This window comes from Entelurus aequoreus, linkage group LG19 (assembly GCF_033978785.1).
Source record: "Entelurus aequoreus isolate RoL-2023_Sb linkage group LG19, RoL_Eaeq_v1.1, whole genome shotgun sequence".
Lineage (NCBI taxonomy): Eukaryota > Metazoa > Chordata > Actinopteri > Syngnathiformes > Syngnathidae > Entelurus > Entelurus aequoreus.
Genome location: NC_084749.1, coordinates 7,866,847 through 7,889,288, shown reverse-complemented (window position 1 = coordinate 7,889,288; position 22,442 = coordinate 7,866,847). Strand labels below are relative to the sequence as shown.

Genomic DNA, 22,442 nt, shown 5'->3' with positions numbered 1-22,442 from the left:
GTATTGATACTAGTTTGAAGAGATCCATACTTTTCTCCATGTCATACACTTGGCCCCTCCCCCACCAGACTATATATATATACTGTGTAAATATATACAGTATGTATGTATGTATATATAGATATATTTAAAAAAAAAAAAAAAAAAAAAATATATATATATATATATATATATATATATATATATATATATATATATATTATATATGTATGTATGTATGTATGTATATATATATATTATATATGTATGTATGTATATATATATATATATATATATATATATATATATATATATATATATATATATATATATATATATATATATATATATATATATATATATATATATATATAAACTTTTTTTTACCTACTTTTATCTACTTCAGACATTATTTTGCCTATTATTTACCTTCCTTGACCTTATTATATATATATATACACACTATATATATATATATATATATATATATATATATATATATATATATATATATATATATATATATATATATATATATATATATATATATATATATATATATATATATATATATATATATATATATATATATATAGTGTATATATAGATATATATATAGTGTATATATGTATTTTTTACCTTCTTGTATCTACTTCTTACCTTATTTTTCCTATTATTTACCTTCCTTGACCTTACTTATGTTTAAAAAATAATTTTTTTAATCTAATATTTATCATTTAATATCATATATATATATATATATATATATATATATATATATATATATATATATATATATATATATATATATATATATATATATATATATATATATTTATAGTGTAGCCTATATATAAATATATATAGTGTATATATGTTTTTTTGGCCTACTTCTTACCTTCTTTTATCTACTTCTTACCTTATTTTTCCTACTATTTACCTTCCTTGACCTTGCTTATGTTTAAGAAATAAAATGTTTTACCTAATAATATTTATCATTTAATATTATATATAAATATATATATATATATATATATATATATATATATATATATATATATATATATATATATATATATATATATATATATATATATATATATATATATATATATATATATATATATATATATATATATATATATATATATATATATATATATTTTTATGTACTTCTCACCTTATTTTTCCTGTTATTTACCTTCCTTGACCTGCTTTTACTTAGTTATTACTTAACTTATGTTTTTTTACTTAACATTATTAATCATTTTATACTATATACATATACATTCATAGAAATAGATATATAACATAACAATAGTAGATATTATATTATATATTGTAAAAATAATAAAACATATAAATATAAATGATATATATTATAGTAATTATTATATATAATATACATTTTTTTCTTATATCATTACATTCTTTTATTTTGCTGTATTTAGTAAAAATAAAATAGAAGTGTATTCACATAAAAGGTTGCATGTAAAAAGTGCGTCTACTTGCTCCATGATGGATTCCACATGTTTTATTGACATGTTTTTATGGAACACTCCTTAACTGTGGATCCTGTACAAGTCCTGTGCACGCAAGAAGTGGACTCACCCCTGCCGTCGGTGGTGTAGCCGGGTCCCAGAGGACACATCTTCTTGTAGAGGACGGTGCCGGGCAGAGGACAGAGTTCACACTGGGACCCCCAGCCTCGGCCCGTGTTGCAGCAGCACTCTGACTTGGTCACGCTGTTCCTGTTGGTGGACGACTGCTGGCACATAGTCTGCAGGGTCTCCATGTAGCAGAAGCCCTGGCGGTTGTCTGCAGGGACACACACCCGGGACTTGTGGACTCATGCTACACCTCAGCTACCCGAGGTGTCACGGACCTCCCTTACATAAATACTGTATTTACCCATTTGACCAATTATTACCTTCTTTTAACTTTGCCTACTTGCCTTATTTGACCTACTTTTAGACCTTCTTTGACCTTCTTTTACATACTTTTTTTTAACCCATTTTACCAATTATTACCTTCTTTTTCCTGTTTCTTTCTTTATTTTGCCTTCTTTTAATGTCTTATCTTATCTTACCCACTTTTTTACCTTCTTTTACAAACTTTTTTTTTACCCATTTTACCAATTATTACCTTCTTTTACCTTTGCCTACTTCTTTATTTTGCCTTCTTTTAATGTCTTACCTTATTTTATTTACTTCTTTACCTTCTTTGACATACTTTATTTACCCATTTCACCAATTATTACCTTCTTTTAACTTTGCCTACTTACCTTATTTTACCTACTTTTATACCTTCTTTGACCTTCTTTTACATACTTTTTTTTAACCCATTTTACCAATTATTACCTTCTTTTACCTTATTTTTCCTATTTCTTCCTTTATTTTGCCTTCTTTTAATGTCTTATCTTATCTTACCCACTTTTTTACCTTCTTTTACAAACTTTTTTTTACCCATTTTACCAATTATTACCTTCTTTTACCTTTGCCTACTTCTTTATTTTGCCTTCTTTTAATGTCTTACCTTATTTTATTTACTTCTTTACCTTCTTTGACGTACTTTATTTACCCATTTTACCAATTATTACCTTCTTTTAACTTTGCCTACTTGCCTTATTTGACCTACTTTAATACCTTCCTTGACCTTCTTTTACATACTTTTTTTTAACCCATTTTACCAATTATTACCTTCTTTTACCTTCTTTTTCCTGTTTCTTTCTTTATTTTGCCTTCTTTTAATGTCTTATCTTATCTTACCCACTTTTTTACCTTCTTTTACAAACTTTTTTTTTAACCCATTTTACCAATTATTACCTTATTTTACCTTTGCCTACTTCTTTATTTTTCCTTCTTTTAATGTCTTACCTTATTTTATTTACTTCTTTACCTTCTTTGACATACTTTATTTACCCATTTCACCAATTATTACCTTCTTTTAACTTTGCCTACTTACCTTATTCTGCCTACTTTTATACCTTCTTTGACCTTCTTTTACATACTTTTTTTAACCCATTTTACCAATTATTACCTTCTTTTACCTTCTTTTTCCTATTTCTTTCTTTATTTTGCCTTCTTTTAATGTCTTATCTTATCCTACCAACTTTTTTACCTTCTTTTACAAACTTATTTTTTCAACCCATTTTACCAATTATTACCTTCTTTTACCTTTGCCTACTTCTTTATTTTGCCTTCTTTTAATGTCTTACCTTATTTTATTTACTTCTTTACCTTCTTTGACATGCTTTATTTACCCATTTTACCAATTATTACCTTCTTTTAACTTTGCCTACTTGCCTTATTTTACCTACTTTTATACCTTCATTGACCTTCTTTTACATACTTTTTTTAAACCATTTGACCAATTATTACCTTCTTTTACCTTCTTTTTCCTGTTTCTTTCTTTATTTTGCCTTCTTTTAATGTCTTATCTTATCTTACCCACTTTTTTACCTTCTTTTACAAACTTTTTTTTACCCATTTTACCAATTATTACCTTCTTTTACATTTTGCCTACTTCTTTATTTTGCCTTTTTTATAGTCTTACCTTATTTTACCTGCCTTTTTACCTTCTTTGACCTTCTTTTACATACTGTTTACCCATTTTACCAATTATTACCTTCTTTTACCTTACGTTACTTCTTTATTTTGCCTTCTTTTAATGTCTTACCTTATTTTATTTACTTCTTTACCTTCTTTGACATACTTTATTTACCCATTTTACCAATTATTACCTTCTTTTAACTTTGCCTACTTACCTTATTTTACCTACTTTTATACCTTCTCTGACCTTCTTTTACATACTTTTTTTTAACCCATTTTACCAATTATTACCTTCTTTTACCTTATTTTTCCTATTTCTTTCTTTATTTTGCCTTCTTTTAATGTCTTATCTTATCTTACCCACTTTTTTACCTTCTTTTACAAACTTTTTTTTTACCCATTTTACCAATTATTACCTTCTTTTACCTTTGCCTACTTCTTTATTTTGCCTTTTTTATAGTCGTACCTTATTTTACCGACTTGTTTACCCTCTTTTACATACTTATGACCTTATTTTACCCACTTGAATTTCCCTCTGGGTCAAAAGCAAATCTATTAATCTACTTTTTACTTAATTTTACCTGCTTTTAAGCCTCCTTTACTACTACATTCAAATGTCCCCTTACTCCTTCTTACCTTACCTGACTAACGTGTGCTGGGTATTAGTCATACATGGGAGTGTGTGGTAACCACGGTGACCAGAGGCACGGTTGCTAACTAGTGTTGTGGAAACATCTCACCGATGCACTCGGTTCTCGTGGAGCTGGGCTCGAAGCCGTCGTTACACTCGCAGCTGTAACTTCCCACCGTGTTGACGCAGCGTCCGTTCTTGCAGATGCCGGGTTTGGCTCGGCACTCGTTCAGGTCTGCAGGGCAAAGGAGGACATCCAGGGTTGGAGTACAACGTTCAAAAAAACACACCACTTCTTGCTAAAAGGCTTCTTAATGCAGTCATTTCTGTTTTGCTGTAGTCAGGAAGCAGTCTTTGCCATTCAGTTGAATGTGTTGCGCCGTAAAACGTGTTAATACTCCAAGTATTGCCCTGACTACACATCAGCTGTTTGATTGTCCGTGCATCTTTGTTGTACTGTTCATTAACACATTTGGCGGTGTTGAAATGGCCGTGTAAAATCGCCAATGCTAATCAGTAGCATGCTTATGGCTATGCACAGGTACATTTGTTTTTTATTTTTTGGAACTGTTCACATTGTCATTATGGGTTATTGTGTGTAGAATTTTGAGGACAAGTATACATGTATTCCATTTTTAAATAAGGCTGTAATAGAACAACATGTGGAAAAAGCTGTGAATATTTTCATACTTTTTTTTTTTTTTACCCATTTGACCAATTATTACCTTCTTTTACTTTATTTTGTCTACTTCCTTCTTTAATCTTACCTTATTTTACCTACTGGTATACCTTCTTTTACCCATTTTGCCAATTATTACCTTATTTTACCTTTGCCTACTTCTTCATTTTGCCTTCTTTTAATGTCTTACCTTATGTTACCTACTTTTCATCTTTCTTTCTTTTTTTAACCTTTTTTTAACCTTCATTTACCTACATTTTTACCTCCTTATTATCTTCTTTTTCCCACTTCTACTTCTTACCGTATTTTACCTACTTTTTATTTTATTTTTAAAACGTTTTCCTTAATTTGTTCCTTCTTTTATCTACTTATTACCTTATTTGACCTACCTTTTACATTCTTTGACCTTCTTTACATACCTACTATTGTACTTTACCTACTTTTATACCTTCTTTGACCTTTTTTTTACATCATTTTTTAACCAATTTGACAAATTATTACCTTATTTTGCCTTCTTTTAACGTCTTACCTTATTTTATCTACTTTTATACCTTCTTTGACCTTTTTTGCATACTTTATTTACCCATTTAACCAATTATTACCTTCTTTTACCTTTGCCTACTTCTTTATTTTGCCTCCTTTTAATGTCTTACCTTATTTTACCTACTTTTATACCTTCTTTGACATTCTTTTACATACTTTTTTACCCATTTTATCCAATTTTTACTTTTTTTTACCTTTACCTACTTCTTTATTTTGCCTTCTTTTAATGTCTTACCTTATTTTGACTAGTTTTTATCTTTTTATTTTTAGTTGACCTTTTTTGACCTTCATTTACCTACATGTTTACATACTTATTACCTTCTTTTTCCCCACTTCTTACATTCTTTTTTCTTCTATCTACTTCTTACCGTATTTTACCTACTTTTTATTTTCTTTTTAAAATGTTTTCCTTAATTTTTTCCTTCTTTTATCTACAAACGTACTTATTACCTTATTTTACCTACCCTTTAAATTCTTTGACCTTCTTTACATACCTATTATTGTACTTTACCTACTTTTTACCTTCTTTGACCTTTGTTGCATACTTTATTTACCCATTTAACCAATTATTACCTTATTTTACCTTTGCCTACTTCTTTATTTTGCCTCCTTTTAATGTCTTACCTTATTTCACCTACTTGAATCAGGACCAGGTCTGAAACCGGGCAACAAAAGTCTGTAAATCTGGTATTGAACAAAGGCTGTGACTACTTACACTATGTACAGGTGAATTTTTAATTTGTATTTTTTAAAATAAATTAGCATTTATTTATTTTTTTAACTTTTCACATTGTCATTATGGGTTATTGTGTGTAGAATTTTGAGGACAAGTATACATTTACTCGATTTTGAAATAAGGCTGTAATATAACAAAATGGGGAAAAAGCTGTGAATACTTTCATACTTTTTTTTTTTTTACCCATTTGACCAATTATTACCGGCTTTTACCTTATTTTGCCTACTTCTTTCTTTATTTTGCCTTCTTTTAATATCTTACCTTATTTTACCTACTTTTATACCTTCTTTGACCTTCTTTTACACATTTTGTTTTACCAATTATTACCTTCTTTTACCTTTGCCTACTTCTTTATTTTGCCTTCTTTTAATGTTTTACCTTATTTTACCTACTTTTTATCTTTTTTTTTTTTTTTTTACCTTTTTTGATCTTCATTTACCGAAATTTTGACCTCCTTATTACGTTCTTTTTCACACTTCTTACATTCTTTTTTCTTCTATCTACTTCTTACCTTATTTTCCTGACTTTTTATCTTGTTTTTAAAATGTTTTCCTTCTTTTATCTACTTATTACCTAATTTTACCTACTTTTTACATTCTTTGACCGTCTTTACATACCTATTATTGTACTTTACTTACTTTTTACATACTTTTTTTTTTACCCATTTGACCAATTATTACCTTATTTTGCCTTCTTTTAATGTCTTACCTTATTTTATCTACTTTTATACCTTCTTTGACTTTTGTTGCATACTTTATTTACCCATTCAACCCATTATTACCTTATTTTACCTTTGCCTACTTCTTTATTTTGCCTCCTTTTAATGTCTTACCTTATTTTACCTACTTGAGTCAGGACCAGGTCTGAAACCGTGCAACAAAAGTCTACAGGTGAATTTTGAATTTGTATTTTTTAAAATAAATTTGCTTTTTTTTTTGTGTGGAACTTTTCACATTGTCATTATGGGTTATTGTGTGTAGAATTTTAAGGACAAGTGTACATTTATTCCATTTTGAAATAAGGCTGTAACATAACAAAATGTGGAAAAAGCTGTAAATACTTTCTGAATGCACTGGAGATACCAAATGTGATACTGGTGGTCCCGCCTCCACCCACAGAGACAAACATACATTTTGATCTACGGGAAAAGTGCGAAGGCGGCCGTATACGTGATGGAGAACTTGCTTCCTTACCCATGCATCCCTCTCCGTCCGGCCGGCGCTGCATGCCGGGCGGGCAAATACACATGAAGGTCCCGATCAGGTTCTTGCAGGTCATCCCCTTGGAGTCGCAGTCATCCAGACCCTCGGAACACTCGTCCTGGTCTGGCGGAGGAACCAGAAAGGTTAAACACGTGTCGGCGGAGGCGGCGCGGCGCGGCGTCCTCACCTCGACACATGCGCTGGTCGTCCCGCAGCACGTAGCCGGCGGGACACATGCACTCGTACGCGCCGAAGGTGTTGACGCAGCGGAAGGCGCACAGCAGGGGGTTCTTGGAGCACTCGTTGATGTCTGCAGCCAGGAAGCAAGAACGCGTATTGGCATTTTGCTAATAAAAATATTTAAAAATGGAGGTGTGGATGGCAAACCTTCGCAGGTCATCATGGGTCCTGGTTCGAAACCCTCCTGGCACGAACACTCGAAGCCTCCGACCACGTTGGTGCAGGTTCCGTTCCCACACGGGTTCCCGATGGAACACTCGTCAGTGTCTGGAGGGACGACGAACGTCAACAACTCGGTTTCATTCTTTTAGGATGACATCTAAACACGACTCTTAGTCGAAGTCCAAAGTACAAACAGGTGTAATGTACTTTAATCCTTCATTATATTGATTTGTAATAATAATAATCAAATAATGGGAAATAAGGATAATTAAATAATAAACAATTAATACTAAAAATATGTTGTTTTGTTATGCTTTTTAAAATGATATCCAGTGGCCTAATAATACTGACATTTTCTGTCATTTTTAAATGTATATGTTTCTAAATATTTTTATTTTTATTTTATTTTACTGTCAATAACTTATATAAAAGTATTAAATAAAGTTAATCATAAATCAGCTAAATAAGGGTAGTCTTTACTCAAATTGTATTTAATTTTTTTATGTGCTTTCATTTTTTGTTTTTGTATTTATACTTTTCTGTGTATTTTTAATTCGTTTTTTTAAATTATACTGTTAATTTCTATATAAATATTATAACAAAAACATGGTAAGACATCACAAGGTACTAAGTACTCCAAAACATCATTTGTTCATGTAGTTTTTTTACTGTCATTATTTTTATGTGCTTTTATTTATGTATTTTTCAACTGCTTGGCTGAAGGACTTTACATTCGCTACATAAATAAATATTTATTTTTTGTATTTATACTTTTTTATGTATTTTTAAATAGTTTAGTTTTTTTTAAATTATACTGTTAATAATTTAGTTTTTTTAATTATACTGTTAATCTATATATATATATATATGTATATATATATATATATATATATATATATATATATATATATATATATATATATATATATATATATATATATATATATATATATATATATATACATATATATATATATATATATATATATATATATATATATATAAATATATACATATATATATATATATATAGATTAACAGTATAATTAAAAAAACTAAATTATATATACTGTAAATATATATATATATATATATATATATATATATATATATATATATATATATATTTACAGTATAATCAAAAAAACTAAACTAATTAAAATACATTGAAAAGTATAAATACATAAAATAAAAGCACATTACCTACTACCTTTATTTATGTCATATATTGACATTATGTTATTATAATACTTGAATATATATATATATATATATATATATATATATATATATATATATATATATATATATATATATATATATATATATATATATATATATATATATATATATATATATATATATATATATATATATATATATATATATATATATATATATATATATATATATATATATATATATATATATATATATATACATATATATATATATATATATATATATATATATACATATACATATATATATATATATATATATATATATATATATATATATATATATATATATATATATATATATATATATATATATATATATATATATATATATATATATATATGTATGTGTGGGAAAAATCACAAGACTATTTAATCTCTACAGGCCTGTTTCATGAGGGGTTTGCCTCAATCATCAGGAGATTTTAAAAAATTAAAAAAAAAAAAATCTTTTCATGATTGAGGGAAACCCCTCATGAAACAGGCCTGTAGAGATGAAATAGTCTTGTGATTTTTCCCCACACATACATATTACGCTCTACCACGGTATCGAGCACTATCTTTTTGGATAATCTAATTAAGTATATATATATATATATATATATATATATATATATATATATATATATATATATATATATATATATATATATATATATATATATATATATATATATATATATATATATATATATATATATATATATATATATATATATATATATATATATATATACAATATATACAATATATATATAAGTATTATAACGAAATAATGGTAATAATACATCACATAGATAAAGGTAATAAGTACTCAAAAACATTATTAATTGGTATAGTTTTTCACTGTCATTAATTTTATGTGCTTTTATGAATGTATATTTTCTATTTATACCCTTAATTAGTTTAGTTATTTAATTATATTTTTTATGTATAAAAAATATTATGAAATAAATATTATATTATATATTATTTATTTAGTTTTTATTTTCATTATTTTTGAAGGTGTTTTTTATTATGTATTTTTCTGTATCTACATTGTTTGATTTATTTACAATTAGTTTAGTTTTTTAATTATACTGTTAAGTATTATTATGAAATAAAGTTAGCAGGTATTCAAAAACATTATTTCTGTATTTGTTTTCATTATTTTTGAATGTGCTTTTATTTATGTTTTGTTTTGTATTTATATTTTTTTGTGTGCTTTAGTTTAGTTTTGAATGATACTGTTAATATTTCCTAAAAAAGTAGTGTAATGGCATGATGTAGACAAACTGAGGGGGGTCTTACCGATACAGTTGACTCCAGTGTAGTCCAGGTTGTATCCAAAGGGACATTCGCAGCGGAACGATCCATCGGTGTTGATGCAGATACCATTCTGGCAGATACCTGGGTTGTCCAGACACTCGTTCATGTCTGCAGGACAACCAAGTGGTATGTTTATATATATATAAATGTAAAAGAAGAAAAAAAAGGTAACAAGGTAAATGAAAGATAAAAAATGTTAAACAGATAGTAAATAAGGTTGAAAGAAATTTAAATAGAAAGTAAAACAAAGTTTAAAAAGGAATATAGAAGGCAAAACAAGGTCAACGACAGTCAAAGAAGGTAAATGAAAGAAATCAAAGAACCGAATCGACAGTTGACTCGATTACTAAAACCATCGATAGCTGCAGCCCCACAGACTTTTATTTTGAAGTTGTCAGAATAAAAGTGGCACTCACCTTCGCGAGCGTTGCCTGGTCCTGGCAGCGCTCCGTGGCCGTACGGACATAAAGTGTTGAAGGCGGCTGGAAAACACCAATAAAACATCACTTTTATGACTTTACAGATGTTACATGTTGATGTTGTTGTTGTTGTTGTTGTGAGACGTTAAGTGCAGTATTGAACATAATACACACTGAACCACTGATTGCTGATTTATTGCTGGATTTACTCATTTCATTTTGTTAGACAACATTAAATCATGCAAAAAGTACTGAAATATTAAAATGTTTAAATGTTGAAAAGTTAGGAGAAGGTTTGACGTATCGCCGTCACTACACTGGACAAACACTCAAAAGTCGTTTTCTCCTGAACGCAACGTCAAAGTTGCTGTCTTGTCAAACACTGCCCCCCACTGGCCAGCTGCTGCACAACACCCATCATCCAGTATTGATGGCGGAGGAGAAACGCCAGCGTCTTCTGAGCCGTGATATCATGTGATATCGTTTTTTTGTTTTGTTTTTGTTTTCGTTTTATAAATTTTGATGTCTATTTTACTGTTTTAATTGGTTTTACCCTTTAAAATCGTTTTTAATCATATTTATTTTTTATATTGTCTCTGTATTGGTTTTTTAAATTAATGTATTCTTTGTTTTTATTCAGTGATTGGTGTAGCATAATATTGTTTTTAATATTGTTTTTAATATCTGTTTTAATATGGTTTTTAATATTGTTTTTAACATGGCTGTGCAGCACTTTGGAAACATTCTTGTTGTGTAAATGTGCTATATAAATAAAGTGGATTGGATTGGATTGGATCGTTACACCTTATCAGTATCGATGTTGTGACTAGATCATTACTATTAATCCGTTAAATTGGACATTAATAATCACTAGCTTTATTTTTATTGTATGTTATTGCTGCCACTTTCTTAACCATTGTTGTTATTATAAAAGTCAATGTAGTTGTTTTTAGAACAATTTAATGATAATAATGTTTCTAAAAAAAAGTCCATGCATTTAACATTTAAAATCATAATAAACATATGTTATTATACACACATTTTATTTTCTTTAAAAAATATATATGTTTAATCAGTTCAAGTTCAAATACATGTTGTCCACCCTGGTGGACATTTCACTAACTTCCTGCCAAAATGTCCGATATATTTTTGTTTTTAAAATGTCATACAAATTTGTGAGGAATAAAGTTTTCAAAGAAAAAAAGTTTTAAGTTTGTAAGGAAACATTTCTAGAAATTTAGCGAAATAAAAAAGGTGTATACATTTTGTGAGAAATAAAGTTATGTTAATTTTCAGAGAATTAAAGTTTTATTTTGCGAGAAAAAAGTTGTACTTATTAAGTGAAGAAAAAAGTTTTACTATTAAGTGAAGAAAAAAGTTTGATTAATTAAGTGAAGAAAAAAGTTTTATTAATTTAGTGAAGAAAAAAGTTTTACTAATTTAGTGAAAAAAAAGTTTTACTATTATGTGAAGAAAAAAGTTTTATTAATTTAGTGAAGAAAAAAATTTGACTAATTTAGTGAAGAAAAAAGTTTTACTAATTTAGTGAAGAAAAAAGTTTTATTAATTTAGTGAAGAAAAAAGTTTTACTAATTTAGTGAAAACAAAGTTTTACTATTAAGTGAAGAAAAAAGTTTTATTAATTTAGTGAAGAAAAAAGTTTTACTAATTTAGTGAACAAAAGGGTTTTACTTATTTAGTGAAGAAAAAAGTTTTACTAATTTAATGAAGAAAAAAAGTTTGACTAATTAAGTGAAGAAATTTTTTTTGACTAATTTAGTGAAGAAAAAAGTTTGATTAATTTAGTGAAGAAAAAAGTTTTACTAATTTAGTGAAGAAAAAAGTTTTACTAATTTAGTGAAGAAAAAACTTTGGCTAATTAAGTGAAGAAAAAAGTTTTACTAATTTAATGAAGAAAAAAGTTTTACTAATTTAGTGAAGAAAAAATGTTTTACTAATTTAGTGAAGAAAAAAGTTTTACTAATTTAATGAAGATTTTTTTTTTACTAATTTAGTGAAGAAAAGTTTTACTCATTTAGTGAAGAAAAAAGTTTTACTAATTTAATGAAGAAAAAAGTTTTACTAATTTAGTGAAGAAAAATGTTTTACTAATTTAGAGAAGAAAAAAGTTTTACCAATTAAGTGAAGAAAAAAGTTTTACCAATTAAGTGAAGAAAAACATTTTACTAAATAAGTGAAGAAAAAGTTTTACTAATTAAGTGACGAAAAAAGTTTTACTAATTTAGTGAAGAAAAAAGTTTTACTAATTTAGTGAAGAAAAAAGTTTTATTAATTTTGTGAAGAAAAAAGTTTGACTAATTATGTGAAGAAAAAAGTTTTACTAATCAAGTGAAGAAAAAAGTTTTACTAATTTAGTGAAGAAAAAAGTTTTACTAATTTAGTGAAGAAAAAAGTTTTACTAATCTAGTGAAGAAAAAAGTTTTACTAATTTAGTGAAGAAAAAAGTTTTACTAATTTAATGAAGAAAAAAAGTTTGACTAATTAAGTGAAGAAAAAAAGTTTGACTAATTTAGTGAAGAAAAAAGTTTCACTAATTTAGTGAAGAAAAAAGTTTTACTAATTATGTGAAGAAAACAGTTTTACTAATCAAGTGAAGAAAAAAGTTTTACTAATTTAGTGAAGAAAAAAGTTTTACTAATTTAGTGAAGAAAAAAGTTTTACCAATTAAGTGAAGAAAAACGTCTTACTAATTAAGTGAAGAAAAAGTTTTACTAATCAAGTGAAGAAAAAAGTTTTACTAATATAGTGAAGAAAAAACTTTGGCTAATTAAGTGAAGAAAAAAGTTTTACTAATATAGTAAAGAAAAAACTTTGGCTAATTAAGTGAAGAAAAAAGTTTTACTAATTAAGTGAAGAAAAAAGTTTTACTAATATAGTAAAGAAAAAACTTTGGCTAATTAAGTGAAGAAAAAAGTTTTACTAATTAAGTGAAGAAAAAAGTTTTACTAATTTAATGAAGAAAAAAGTTTTACTAATTTAGTGAAGAAAAAACTTTGACTAATTAAGTGAAGAAATTTTTTTGACTAATTTAGTGAAGAAAAAAGTTTGACTAATTTAGTGAAGAAAAAACTTTGACTAATTAAGTGAAGAAATTTTTTTGACTAATTTAGTGAAGAAAAAAGTTTTACCAATTAAGTGAAGAAAAACGTCTTACTAATTAAGTGAAGAAAAAGTTTTACTAATCAAGTGAAGAAAAAAGTTTTACTAATATAGTGAAGAAAAAACTTTGGCTAATTAAGTGAAGAAAAAAGTTTTACTAATTAAGTGAAGAAAAAAGTTTTACTAATTTAGTGAAGAAAAAAGTTTTACTAATTTAGTGAAGAAAAAAGTTTGACTAATTAAGTGAAGAAAAAAGTTTGACTAATTAAGTGAAGAAAAAAGTTTGACTAATTTAGTGAAGAAAAACTTTGACTAATTAAGTGAAGAAAAAAGTTTGACTAATTTAGTGAAGAAAAAAGTTTTACTAATTTAGTGAAGAAAAAACTTTGGCTAATTAAGTGAAGAAAAAAGTTTTACTAATTAAGCGAAGAAAAACTTTGACTAACTAAGTGAAGAAAAAAGTTTTACTAATTAAGCGAAGAAAAACTTTGACTAACTAAGTGAAGAAAAAAGTTTTACTAATTTAGTGAAGAAAAAAGTTGTACTAATTTAGAGAAGAAAAAAGTTTTACTAATTTAGTGAAGAAAAAAGTTTGACTAATTAAGTGAAGAAAAAAGTTTGACTAATTTAGTGAAGAAAAAAGTTTGACTAATTTAGTGAAGAAAAAAGTTTTACTAATTTAGTGAAGAAAAAAGTTTGACTAATTTAATGAAGAAAAAAGTTTTACTAATTTAATGAAGAAAAAAGTTCGACTAATTTAGTGAACAAAAAGTTTGACTAATTTAGTGAAGAAAAAGTTTGACTAATTTAATGAAGAAAAAAGTTCGACTAATTTAGTGAAGAAAAAAGTTTTACTAATTTAGTGAAGAAAAAAGTTTGAGTAATTTAATGAAGAAAAACGTTTGACTAATTAAGTGAAGAAAAAGTTTGACTAATTTAGTGAAGAAAAAGTTTGACTAATTTAGTGAAGAAAAAGTTTGACTAATTTAGCTAGCTTGACACGAGAGTGTCTATTAGCGATTAGCATGCCTTCTTCTCCTGATTTCTTCTCTTGTTTCAAGCTAGCTTAGCGATTAGCACGTCTTCTTCTCGACGTGTAACATGTTTAGCGTCGTCCTCTGGTTGTCATGGACATATGTATGTATGTATGTATGTATGTATGTATGTATGTATGTATGTATGTATGTATGTATGTATGTATGTATGTATGTATGTATGTATGTATGTATGTATGTATGTATGTATGTATGTATGGATGGATGGTTGTATGTATGTATGTATGTATGTATGCATGTATGTATGTATGTATGTATGTATGGTTGTATGTATGTATGTATGTATGTATGTATGTATGTATGTATGTATGTATGTATGTATGTATGTATGTATGTATGTATGTATGTATGTATGTATGTATGTATGGATGCTTGATGTGTGTTTGACCTTGGCTAGCAATGATGTGTGTGGGTGAGTGTTGAGCACCTTCCGTCTCCCGGGGGCACAGCTCACAAGGAAGCCCCCAGCCCTCCCCCGGCATCTTGCTGCAGCAGCACTTGGCCTTGGTGGTGTTGAAGGCCTTGGGCACGGAACACTTGCCCGCCTCGAACTTGGTGAAGCAGAAACTCTCCCGCGTGTCTGCGGCGGACAAAGCGCGGTGAAACACGCCGCTGACGGTAAGAAAAAAAGGTAAAAACGCTGAGACTGGCCTCACCGTAGCAACGGCGTTTGTTGTCGGAGAGCACGAAGCCCGGCTGGCAGGTGCACTGGAAGCTGCCGGGCGAGTTGGTGCAGGTACCGAACTGGCACAGGTTGGGTTCCACCTCGCACTCGTTGATGTCTGCCAAGGAAGAAGACGTCACTGGAATACTTCCTCTTCTAATGAAATACCCACAAATCTAGGATAGGAACTCTACTTTTATAGACACTGACCCAATTCTGTCGGTACTTACGGGTACTAACTCATCTAAAATCAAACGGTGACGTCTTCGAGTACTGAACTCAATACTTTTATAGGCACCAAACGAATTTCCTTTATGTACTCATTTATTGAAAAAAGGTGTACTTTACCTATGAAAAAAGTTGTACTATGTTTGTGACAAAAGGCGTAATATATCTGGGAAAAAGGTGGACTCATTTTGTGAAATTAGGTGTATGCATTTTGTGAAAAAGTGTACTATGTTTGTGAAAAAAGGTGTACTCATTTTGTAAAAAAGGGTGTACTATGTTTGTTAAATAAAGGTGTACTCATTTTGTGAAAAAGGGTGTACTATGTTTGTGAAAAAGGGTGTACTATGTTTGTGAAAAAAGGTGTACCGGTACTCATTTTGTGAAAAAGGGTGTACTATGTTTGTGAAAAAAAGTGTACTCATTTTGTGAAAGAGGGAGTACTATGTTTGTGAAAAAAGGTGTACTCATTTTGTTAAAAAAAAAGGTGTACTATGTTTGTGAAAAAGGGTGTACTATGTTTGTGAAAAAGGGTGTACTATGTTTGTGAAAAAAGGTGTACCGGTACTCATTTTGTGAAAGAGGGTGTACTATGTTTGTGAAAAAGGGTGTACTATATCTGTGAAAAAAGGTGTACTATGTTTGTGAAAAAAGGTGTACTATGTTTGTGAAAAAAGGTGGACTCATTTTGTGAAAAAAGGCGTAATATATCTGTGAAAAAAGGTGGACTCATTTTGTGAAAAAAGGTGTACTATGTTTGTGAAAAAAGGTGTACTCATTTTGTGAAAAAGGGTGTACGTATTTTGGGAAATAGGGTGTACTGTGTTTGTGAAAAAAGTGTACTATGTTTGTGGAAAAAGGGTGTACTATATATCTGTGGAAAAAAGGTGTACTATATTTGTGAAAAAAGGTGTACTATTTTTGTGAAAAAAAAGTGTACTATGTTTGTGAAAAAGGGTGTACTATATATCTGTGGAAAAAAGGTGTACTATATTTGTGAAAAAGGGTGTACTATGTTTGTGAAAAAAGGTGTACGATGTTTGTGAAAAAAAGGTGTACTATGTTTGTGGAAAAAGGGTGTACTATATATCTGTGGAAAAAAGGTGTACTATATTTGTGAAAAAAGGTGTACTATGTTTGTGAAAAAAAAGTGTACTATGTTTGTGAAAAAGGGTGTACTATATATCTGTGGAAAAAAGGTGTACTATATTTGTGAAAAAAGGTGTACTATGTTTGTGAAAAAGGGTGTAGTATACATGTGAAAAAAGGTGTACTATGTTTGTGAAAAAAGGTGTACTATGTTTGTGGAAAAGGGTGTACTGTGTTTGTGAAAAAAGGTGTACTCATTTTGTGAAAAAGGGTGTACTATGTTTGTGAAAAATGGTGTACGATGTTTGTGAAAAAAGGTGTACTATGTTTGTGAAAAAGGGTGCACTATATATCTGTGGAAAAAAGGTGTACTATATTTGTGAAAAAAAATGTACTATGTTTGTGAAAAAGGGTGTAGTATACATGTGAAAAAAGGTGTACTATGTTTGTGAAAAAAGGTGTACTATGTTTGTGGAAAAGGGTGTACTGTGTTTGTGAAAAAAGGTGTACTCATTTTGTGAAAAAGGGTGTACTATGTTTGTGAAAAAAGTGTACTCATTTTGTGAAAGAGGGTGTAGTATGTTTGTAAAAAAGGGTGTGCTATATCTGTGAAAAAAAGGTGGACTCATTTTGTGAAAAAAGGTGTACTATGTTTGTGAAAAAGGGTGTACTATGTTTGTGAAAAAAGGTGGACTCATTTTGTGAAAAAAGGTGTACTATGTTTGTGAAAAAAGGTGGACTCATTTTGTGAAAGAAGGTGTACGTATTTTGTGAAATAGCGTGTACTATGTTTGTGAAAAAAGTGTACTATGTTTGTGAAAAAGGGTGTACTATATATCTGCGGAAAAAAGGTGTACTCATTTTGTGAAAAAGGGTGTACTATGTTTGTGAAAAAAGGTGTACGATGTTTGTGAAAAAAAGGTGTACTATGTTTGTGGAAAAAGTGTGTACTATATATCTGTGGAAAAAAGGTGTACTATATTTGTGAAAAAAGGTGTACTATGTTTGTGAAAAAAAAGTGTACTATGTTTGTGAAAAAGGGTGTACTATATATCTGTGGAAAAAAGGTGTACTATATTTGTGAAAAAAGGTGTACTATGTTTGTGAAAAAGGGTGTAGTATACATGTGAAAAAAGGTGTACTATGTTTGTGAAAAAAGGTGTACTATGTTTGTGGAAAAGGGTGTACTGTGTTTGTGAAAAAAGGTGTACTCATTTTGTGAAAAAGGGTGTACTATGTTTGTGAAAAATGGTGTACGATGTTTGTGAAAAAAGGTGTACTATGTTTGTGAAAAAGGGTGCACTATATATCTGTGGAAAAAAGGTGTACTATATTTGTGAAAAAAAATGTACTATGTTTGTGAAAAAGGGTGTAGTATACATGTGAAAAAAGGTGTACTATGTTTGTGAAAAAAGGTGTACTATGTTTGTGGAAAAGGGTGTACTGTGTTTGTGAAAAAAGGTGTACTCATTTTGTGAAAAAGGGTGTACTATGTTTGTGAAAAAAGTGTACTCATTTTGTGAAAGAGGGTGTAGTATGTTTGTAAAAAAGGGTGTGCTATATCTGTGAAAAAAAGGTGGACTCATTTTGTGAAAAAAGGTGTACTATGTTTGTGAAAAAAGGTGTACTATGTTTGTGAAAAAAGGTGGACTCATTTTGTGAAAAAAGGTGTACTATGTTTGTGAAAAAAGGTGGACTCATTTTGTGAAAGAAGGTGTACGTATTTTGTGAAATAGCGTGTACTATGTTTGTGAAAAAAGTGTACTATGTTTGTGAAAAAGGGTGTACTATATATCTGCGGAAAAAAGGTGTACTCATTTTGTGAAAAAGGGTGTACTATGTTTGTGAAAAAAGGTGTACGATGTTTGTGAAAAAAAGGTGTACTATGTTTGTGGAAAAAGTGTGTACTATATATCTGTGGAAAAAAGGTGTACTATATTTGTGAAAAAAGATGTACTATGTTTGTGAAAAAAAAGTGTACTATGTTTGTGAAAAAGGGTGTACTATATATCTGTGGAAAAAAGGTGTACTATATTTGTGAAAAAAGGTGTACTATGTTTGTGAAAAAGGGTGTAGTATACATGTGAAAAAAGGTGTACTATGTTTGTGAAAAAAGGTGTACTATGTTTGTGGAAAAGGGTGTACTGTGTTTGTGAAAAAAGGTGTACTCATTTTGTGAAAAAGGGTGTACTATGTTTGTGAAAAATGGTGTACGATGTTTGTGAAAAAAAGGTGTACTATGTTTGTGAAAAAGGGTGCACTATATATCTGTGGAAAAAAGGTGTACTATATTTGTGAAAAAAGTGTACTATGTTTGTGAAAAAGGGTGTAGTATACATGTGAAAAAAGGTGTACTATGTTTGTGAAAAAAGGTGTACTATGTTTGTGGAAAAGGGTGTACTATGTTTGTGAAAAAAGGTGTACTCATTTTGTGAAAAAAGGTGTACTATGTTTGTGAAAAAAGGTGGACTCATTTTGTGAAAAAGGGTGTACTATGTTTGTGAAAAAAAGTGTACTATATCTGTGAAAAAGAGTGTACTATATCTGTGAAAAAAGGTGTACTATGTGTGTGAAAAAAGGTGGACTCATTTTGCGAAAATGTTTTAACAAGTTTTACTAATTTAGTGAATAAAAAAGCTTCTACTGATTTTCCGGAAAAAAAAGTCCCACTAGTTTTGTAAGAAAAGATGTTGTCTACATTTTGTGAGGAACAAAGTGTATTGGTGTGCTACTTACGATACATGAAGTAGTATTGGTGTGCTACTTACCGATACATAAAGTAGTATTGGTGTGTGTCTTACCGATACATAAAGTAGTATTGGTGTGCTACTTACCGATACATAAAGTAGTATTGGTGTGCTACTTACCGATACATAAAGTAGTATTGGTGTGTGTCTTACCAATACATAAAGTAGTATTGGTGTGCTACTTACGGATACATAAAGTAGTATTGGTGTGCTACTTACCGATACATAAAGTAGTATTGGTGTGCTATTTACCGATACATAAAGTAGTATTGGTGTGCTACTTACCGATACATAAAGTAGTATTGGTGTGCTACTTACGATACATAAAGTAGTATTGGTGTGCTACTTACCGATACATAAAGTAGTATTGGTGTGTGTCTTACCGATACATAAAGTAGTATTGGTGTGCTACTTACCGATACATAAAGTAGTATTGGTGTGCTACTTACCGATACGTAAGGTAGTATTGGTGTGCTACTTACCGATACATAAAGTAGTATTGGTGTGCTACTTACCGATACATAAAGTAGTATTGGTGTGCTACTTACCGATACATAAAGTAGTATTGGTGTGTGTCTTACCGATACATAAAGTAGTATTGGTGTGCTACTTACCGATACATAAAGTAGTATTGGTGTGCTACTTACCGATACATAAAGTAGTATTGGTGTGTGTCTTACCGATACATAAAGTAGTATTGGTGTGCTACTTACGGATACATAAAGTAGTATTGGTGTGCTACTTACCGATACATAAAGTAGTATTGGTGTGCTATTTACCGATACATAAAGTAGTATTGGTGTGCTACTTACCGATACATAAAGTAGTATTGGTGTGCTACTTACGATACATAAAGTAGTATTGGTGTGCTACTTACCGATACATAAAGTAGTATTGGTGTGTGTCTTACCGATACATAAAGTAGTATTGGTGTGCTACTTACCGATACATAAAGTAGTATTGGTGTGCTACTTACCGATACGTAAGGTAGTATTGGTGTGCTACTTACCGATACATAAAGTAGTATTGGTGTGCTACTTACCGATACATTAAGTAGTATTGGTGTTCTACTTACCGATACATAAAGTAGTATTGGTGTGTGTCTTACCGATACATAAAGTAGTATTGGGGTTGCTACTTACCGATACATAAAGTAGTATTGGTGTGCTACTTACCGATACATAAAGTAGTATTGGTGTGCTACTTACCGATACATAAAGTTATATTGGTGTGCTACTTACCGATACATAAAGTAGTATTGGTGTGCTACTTACAATACATAAAGTAGTATTGGTGTGCTACTTACCGATACATAAAGTAGTATTGGTGTGCTACTTACCGATACATAAAGTAGTATTGGTGTGCTACTTACGATACATAAAGTAGTATTGGTGTGCTACTTACCGATACATAAAGTAGTATTGGTGTGTGTCTTACCGATACATAAAGTAGTATTGGTGTGCTACTTACCGATACATAAAGTAGTATTGGTGTGCTACTTACGATACATAAAGTAGTATTGGTGTGCTACTTACGATACATAAAGTAGTATTGTTGTGCTACTTACTGATACATAAAGTAGTATTGGTGTGTGTCTTACCGATACATAAAGTAGTATTGGTGTGCTACTTACGATACATAAAGTAGTATTGGTGTGCTACTTACCGATACATAAAGTAGTATTGGTGTGCTACTTACCGATACATAAAGTAGTATTGGTGTGCTACTTACCGATACATAAAGTAGTATTGGTGTGCTACTTACCGATACATAAAGTAGCATTGGTGTGCTACTTACCGATACATAAAGTAGTATTGGTGTGCTACTTACCGATACATAAAGTAGTATTGGTGTGCTACTTACGATACATAAAGTAGTATTGGTGTGCTACTTACCGATACATAAAGTAGTATTGGTGTGCTACTTACCGATACATAAAGTAGTATTGGTGTGCTACTTACCGATACATAAAGTAGTATTGGTGTGCTACTTACCGATACATAAAGTAGTATTGGTGTGCTACTTACCGATACATAAAGTAGTATTGGTGTGCTACTTACCAATACATAAAGTAGTATTGGTGTGCTACTTACCGATACATAAAGTAGTATTGGTGTGTTACTTACCGATACATAAGGTAGTATTGGTGTGCTACTTACGATACATAAAGTAGTATTGGTGTGCTACTTACGATACATAAAGTAGTATTGGTGTGCTACTTACCGATACATAAGGTAGTATTGGTGTGCTACTTACCGATACATAAAGTAGTATTGGTGTGTGTCTTACCGATACATAAAGTAGTATTGGTGTGCTACTTACCGATACATAAAGTAGTATTGGTGTGCTACTTACCGATACATAAAGTAGTATTGGTGTGCTACTTACCGATACATAAAGTAGTATTGGTGTGCTACTTACCGATACATAAAGTAGTATTGGTGTGTGTCTTACCGATACATAAAGTAGTATTGGTGTGTGTCTTACCGATACATAAAGTAGTATTGGTGTGTGTCTTACCGATACATAAAGTAGTATTGGTGTGCTACTTACCAATACATAAAGTAGTATTGGTGTGCTACTTACCGATACATAAAGTAGTATTGGTGTGTTACTTACCGATACATAAGGTAGTATTGGTGTGCTACTTACGATACATAAAGTAGTATTGGTGTGCTACTTACGATACATAAAGTAGTATTGGTGTGCTACTTACCGATACATAAGGTAGTATTGGTGTGCTACTTACCGATACATAAAGTAGTATTGGTGTGTGTCTTACCGATACATAAAGTAGTATTGGTGTGCTACTTACCGATACATAAAGTAGTATTGGTGTGCTACTTACCGA

The 22,442-nt window shown here is 29.5% G+C and overlaps 1 protein-coding gene and 1 long non-coding RNA gene across 2 annotated transcripts in view; both read right to left on the bottom strand.

The window, feature by feature from the left end:
- The window catches only part of LOC133635050 (fibrillin-2-like), a 182,531-nt gene that overhangs the window by 14,493 nt on the left and 145,596 nt on the right, over positions 1 to 22,442 (bottom strand). Inside the window, exons 48-56 of the mRNA XM_062027782.1 lie at positions 15,523 to 15,648; positions 15,294 to 15,446; positions 10,689 to 10,754; positions 10,255 to 10,380; positions 7,709 to 7,828; positions 7,509 to 7,631; positions 7,313 to 7,444; positions 4,271 to 4,396; positions 1,591 to 1,797 (exon numbers count right to left, since the gene is read on the bottom strand). Of these exons, the coding sequence (XP_061883766.1) occupies positions 1,591 to 1,797; positions 4,271 to 4,396; positions 7,313 to 7,444; positions 7,509 to 7,631; positions 7,709 to 7,828; positions 10,255 to 10,380; positions 10,689 to 10,754; positions 15,294 to 15,446; positions 15,523 to 15,648 (1,179 nt within the window). The remainder of the gene's footprint in view (positions 1 to 1,590; positions 1,798 to 4,270; positions 4,397 to 7,312; positions 7,445 to 7,508; positions 7,632 to 7,708; positions 7,829 to 10,254; positions 10,381 to 10,688; positions 10,755 to 15,293; positions 15,447 to 15,522; positions 15,649 to 22,442) is intronic.
- On the bottom strand, positions 2,680 to 3,171 carry LOC133635051 (uncharacterized). Its single transcript, XR_009822011.1, has 3 exons — positions 3,156 to 3,171; positions 2,976 to 3,028; positions 2,680 to 2,759 (listed from the first exon to the last, which is right to left on the bottom strand). It is a non-coding gene; the product is annotated as an uncharacterized LOC133635051 (long non-coding RNA).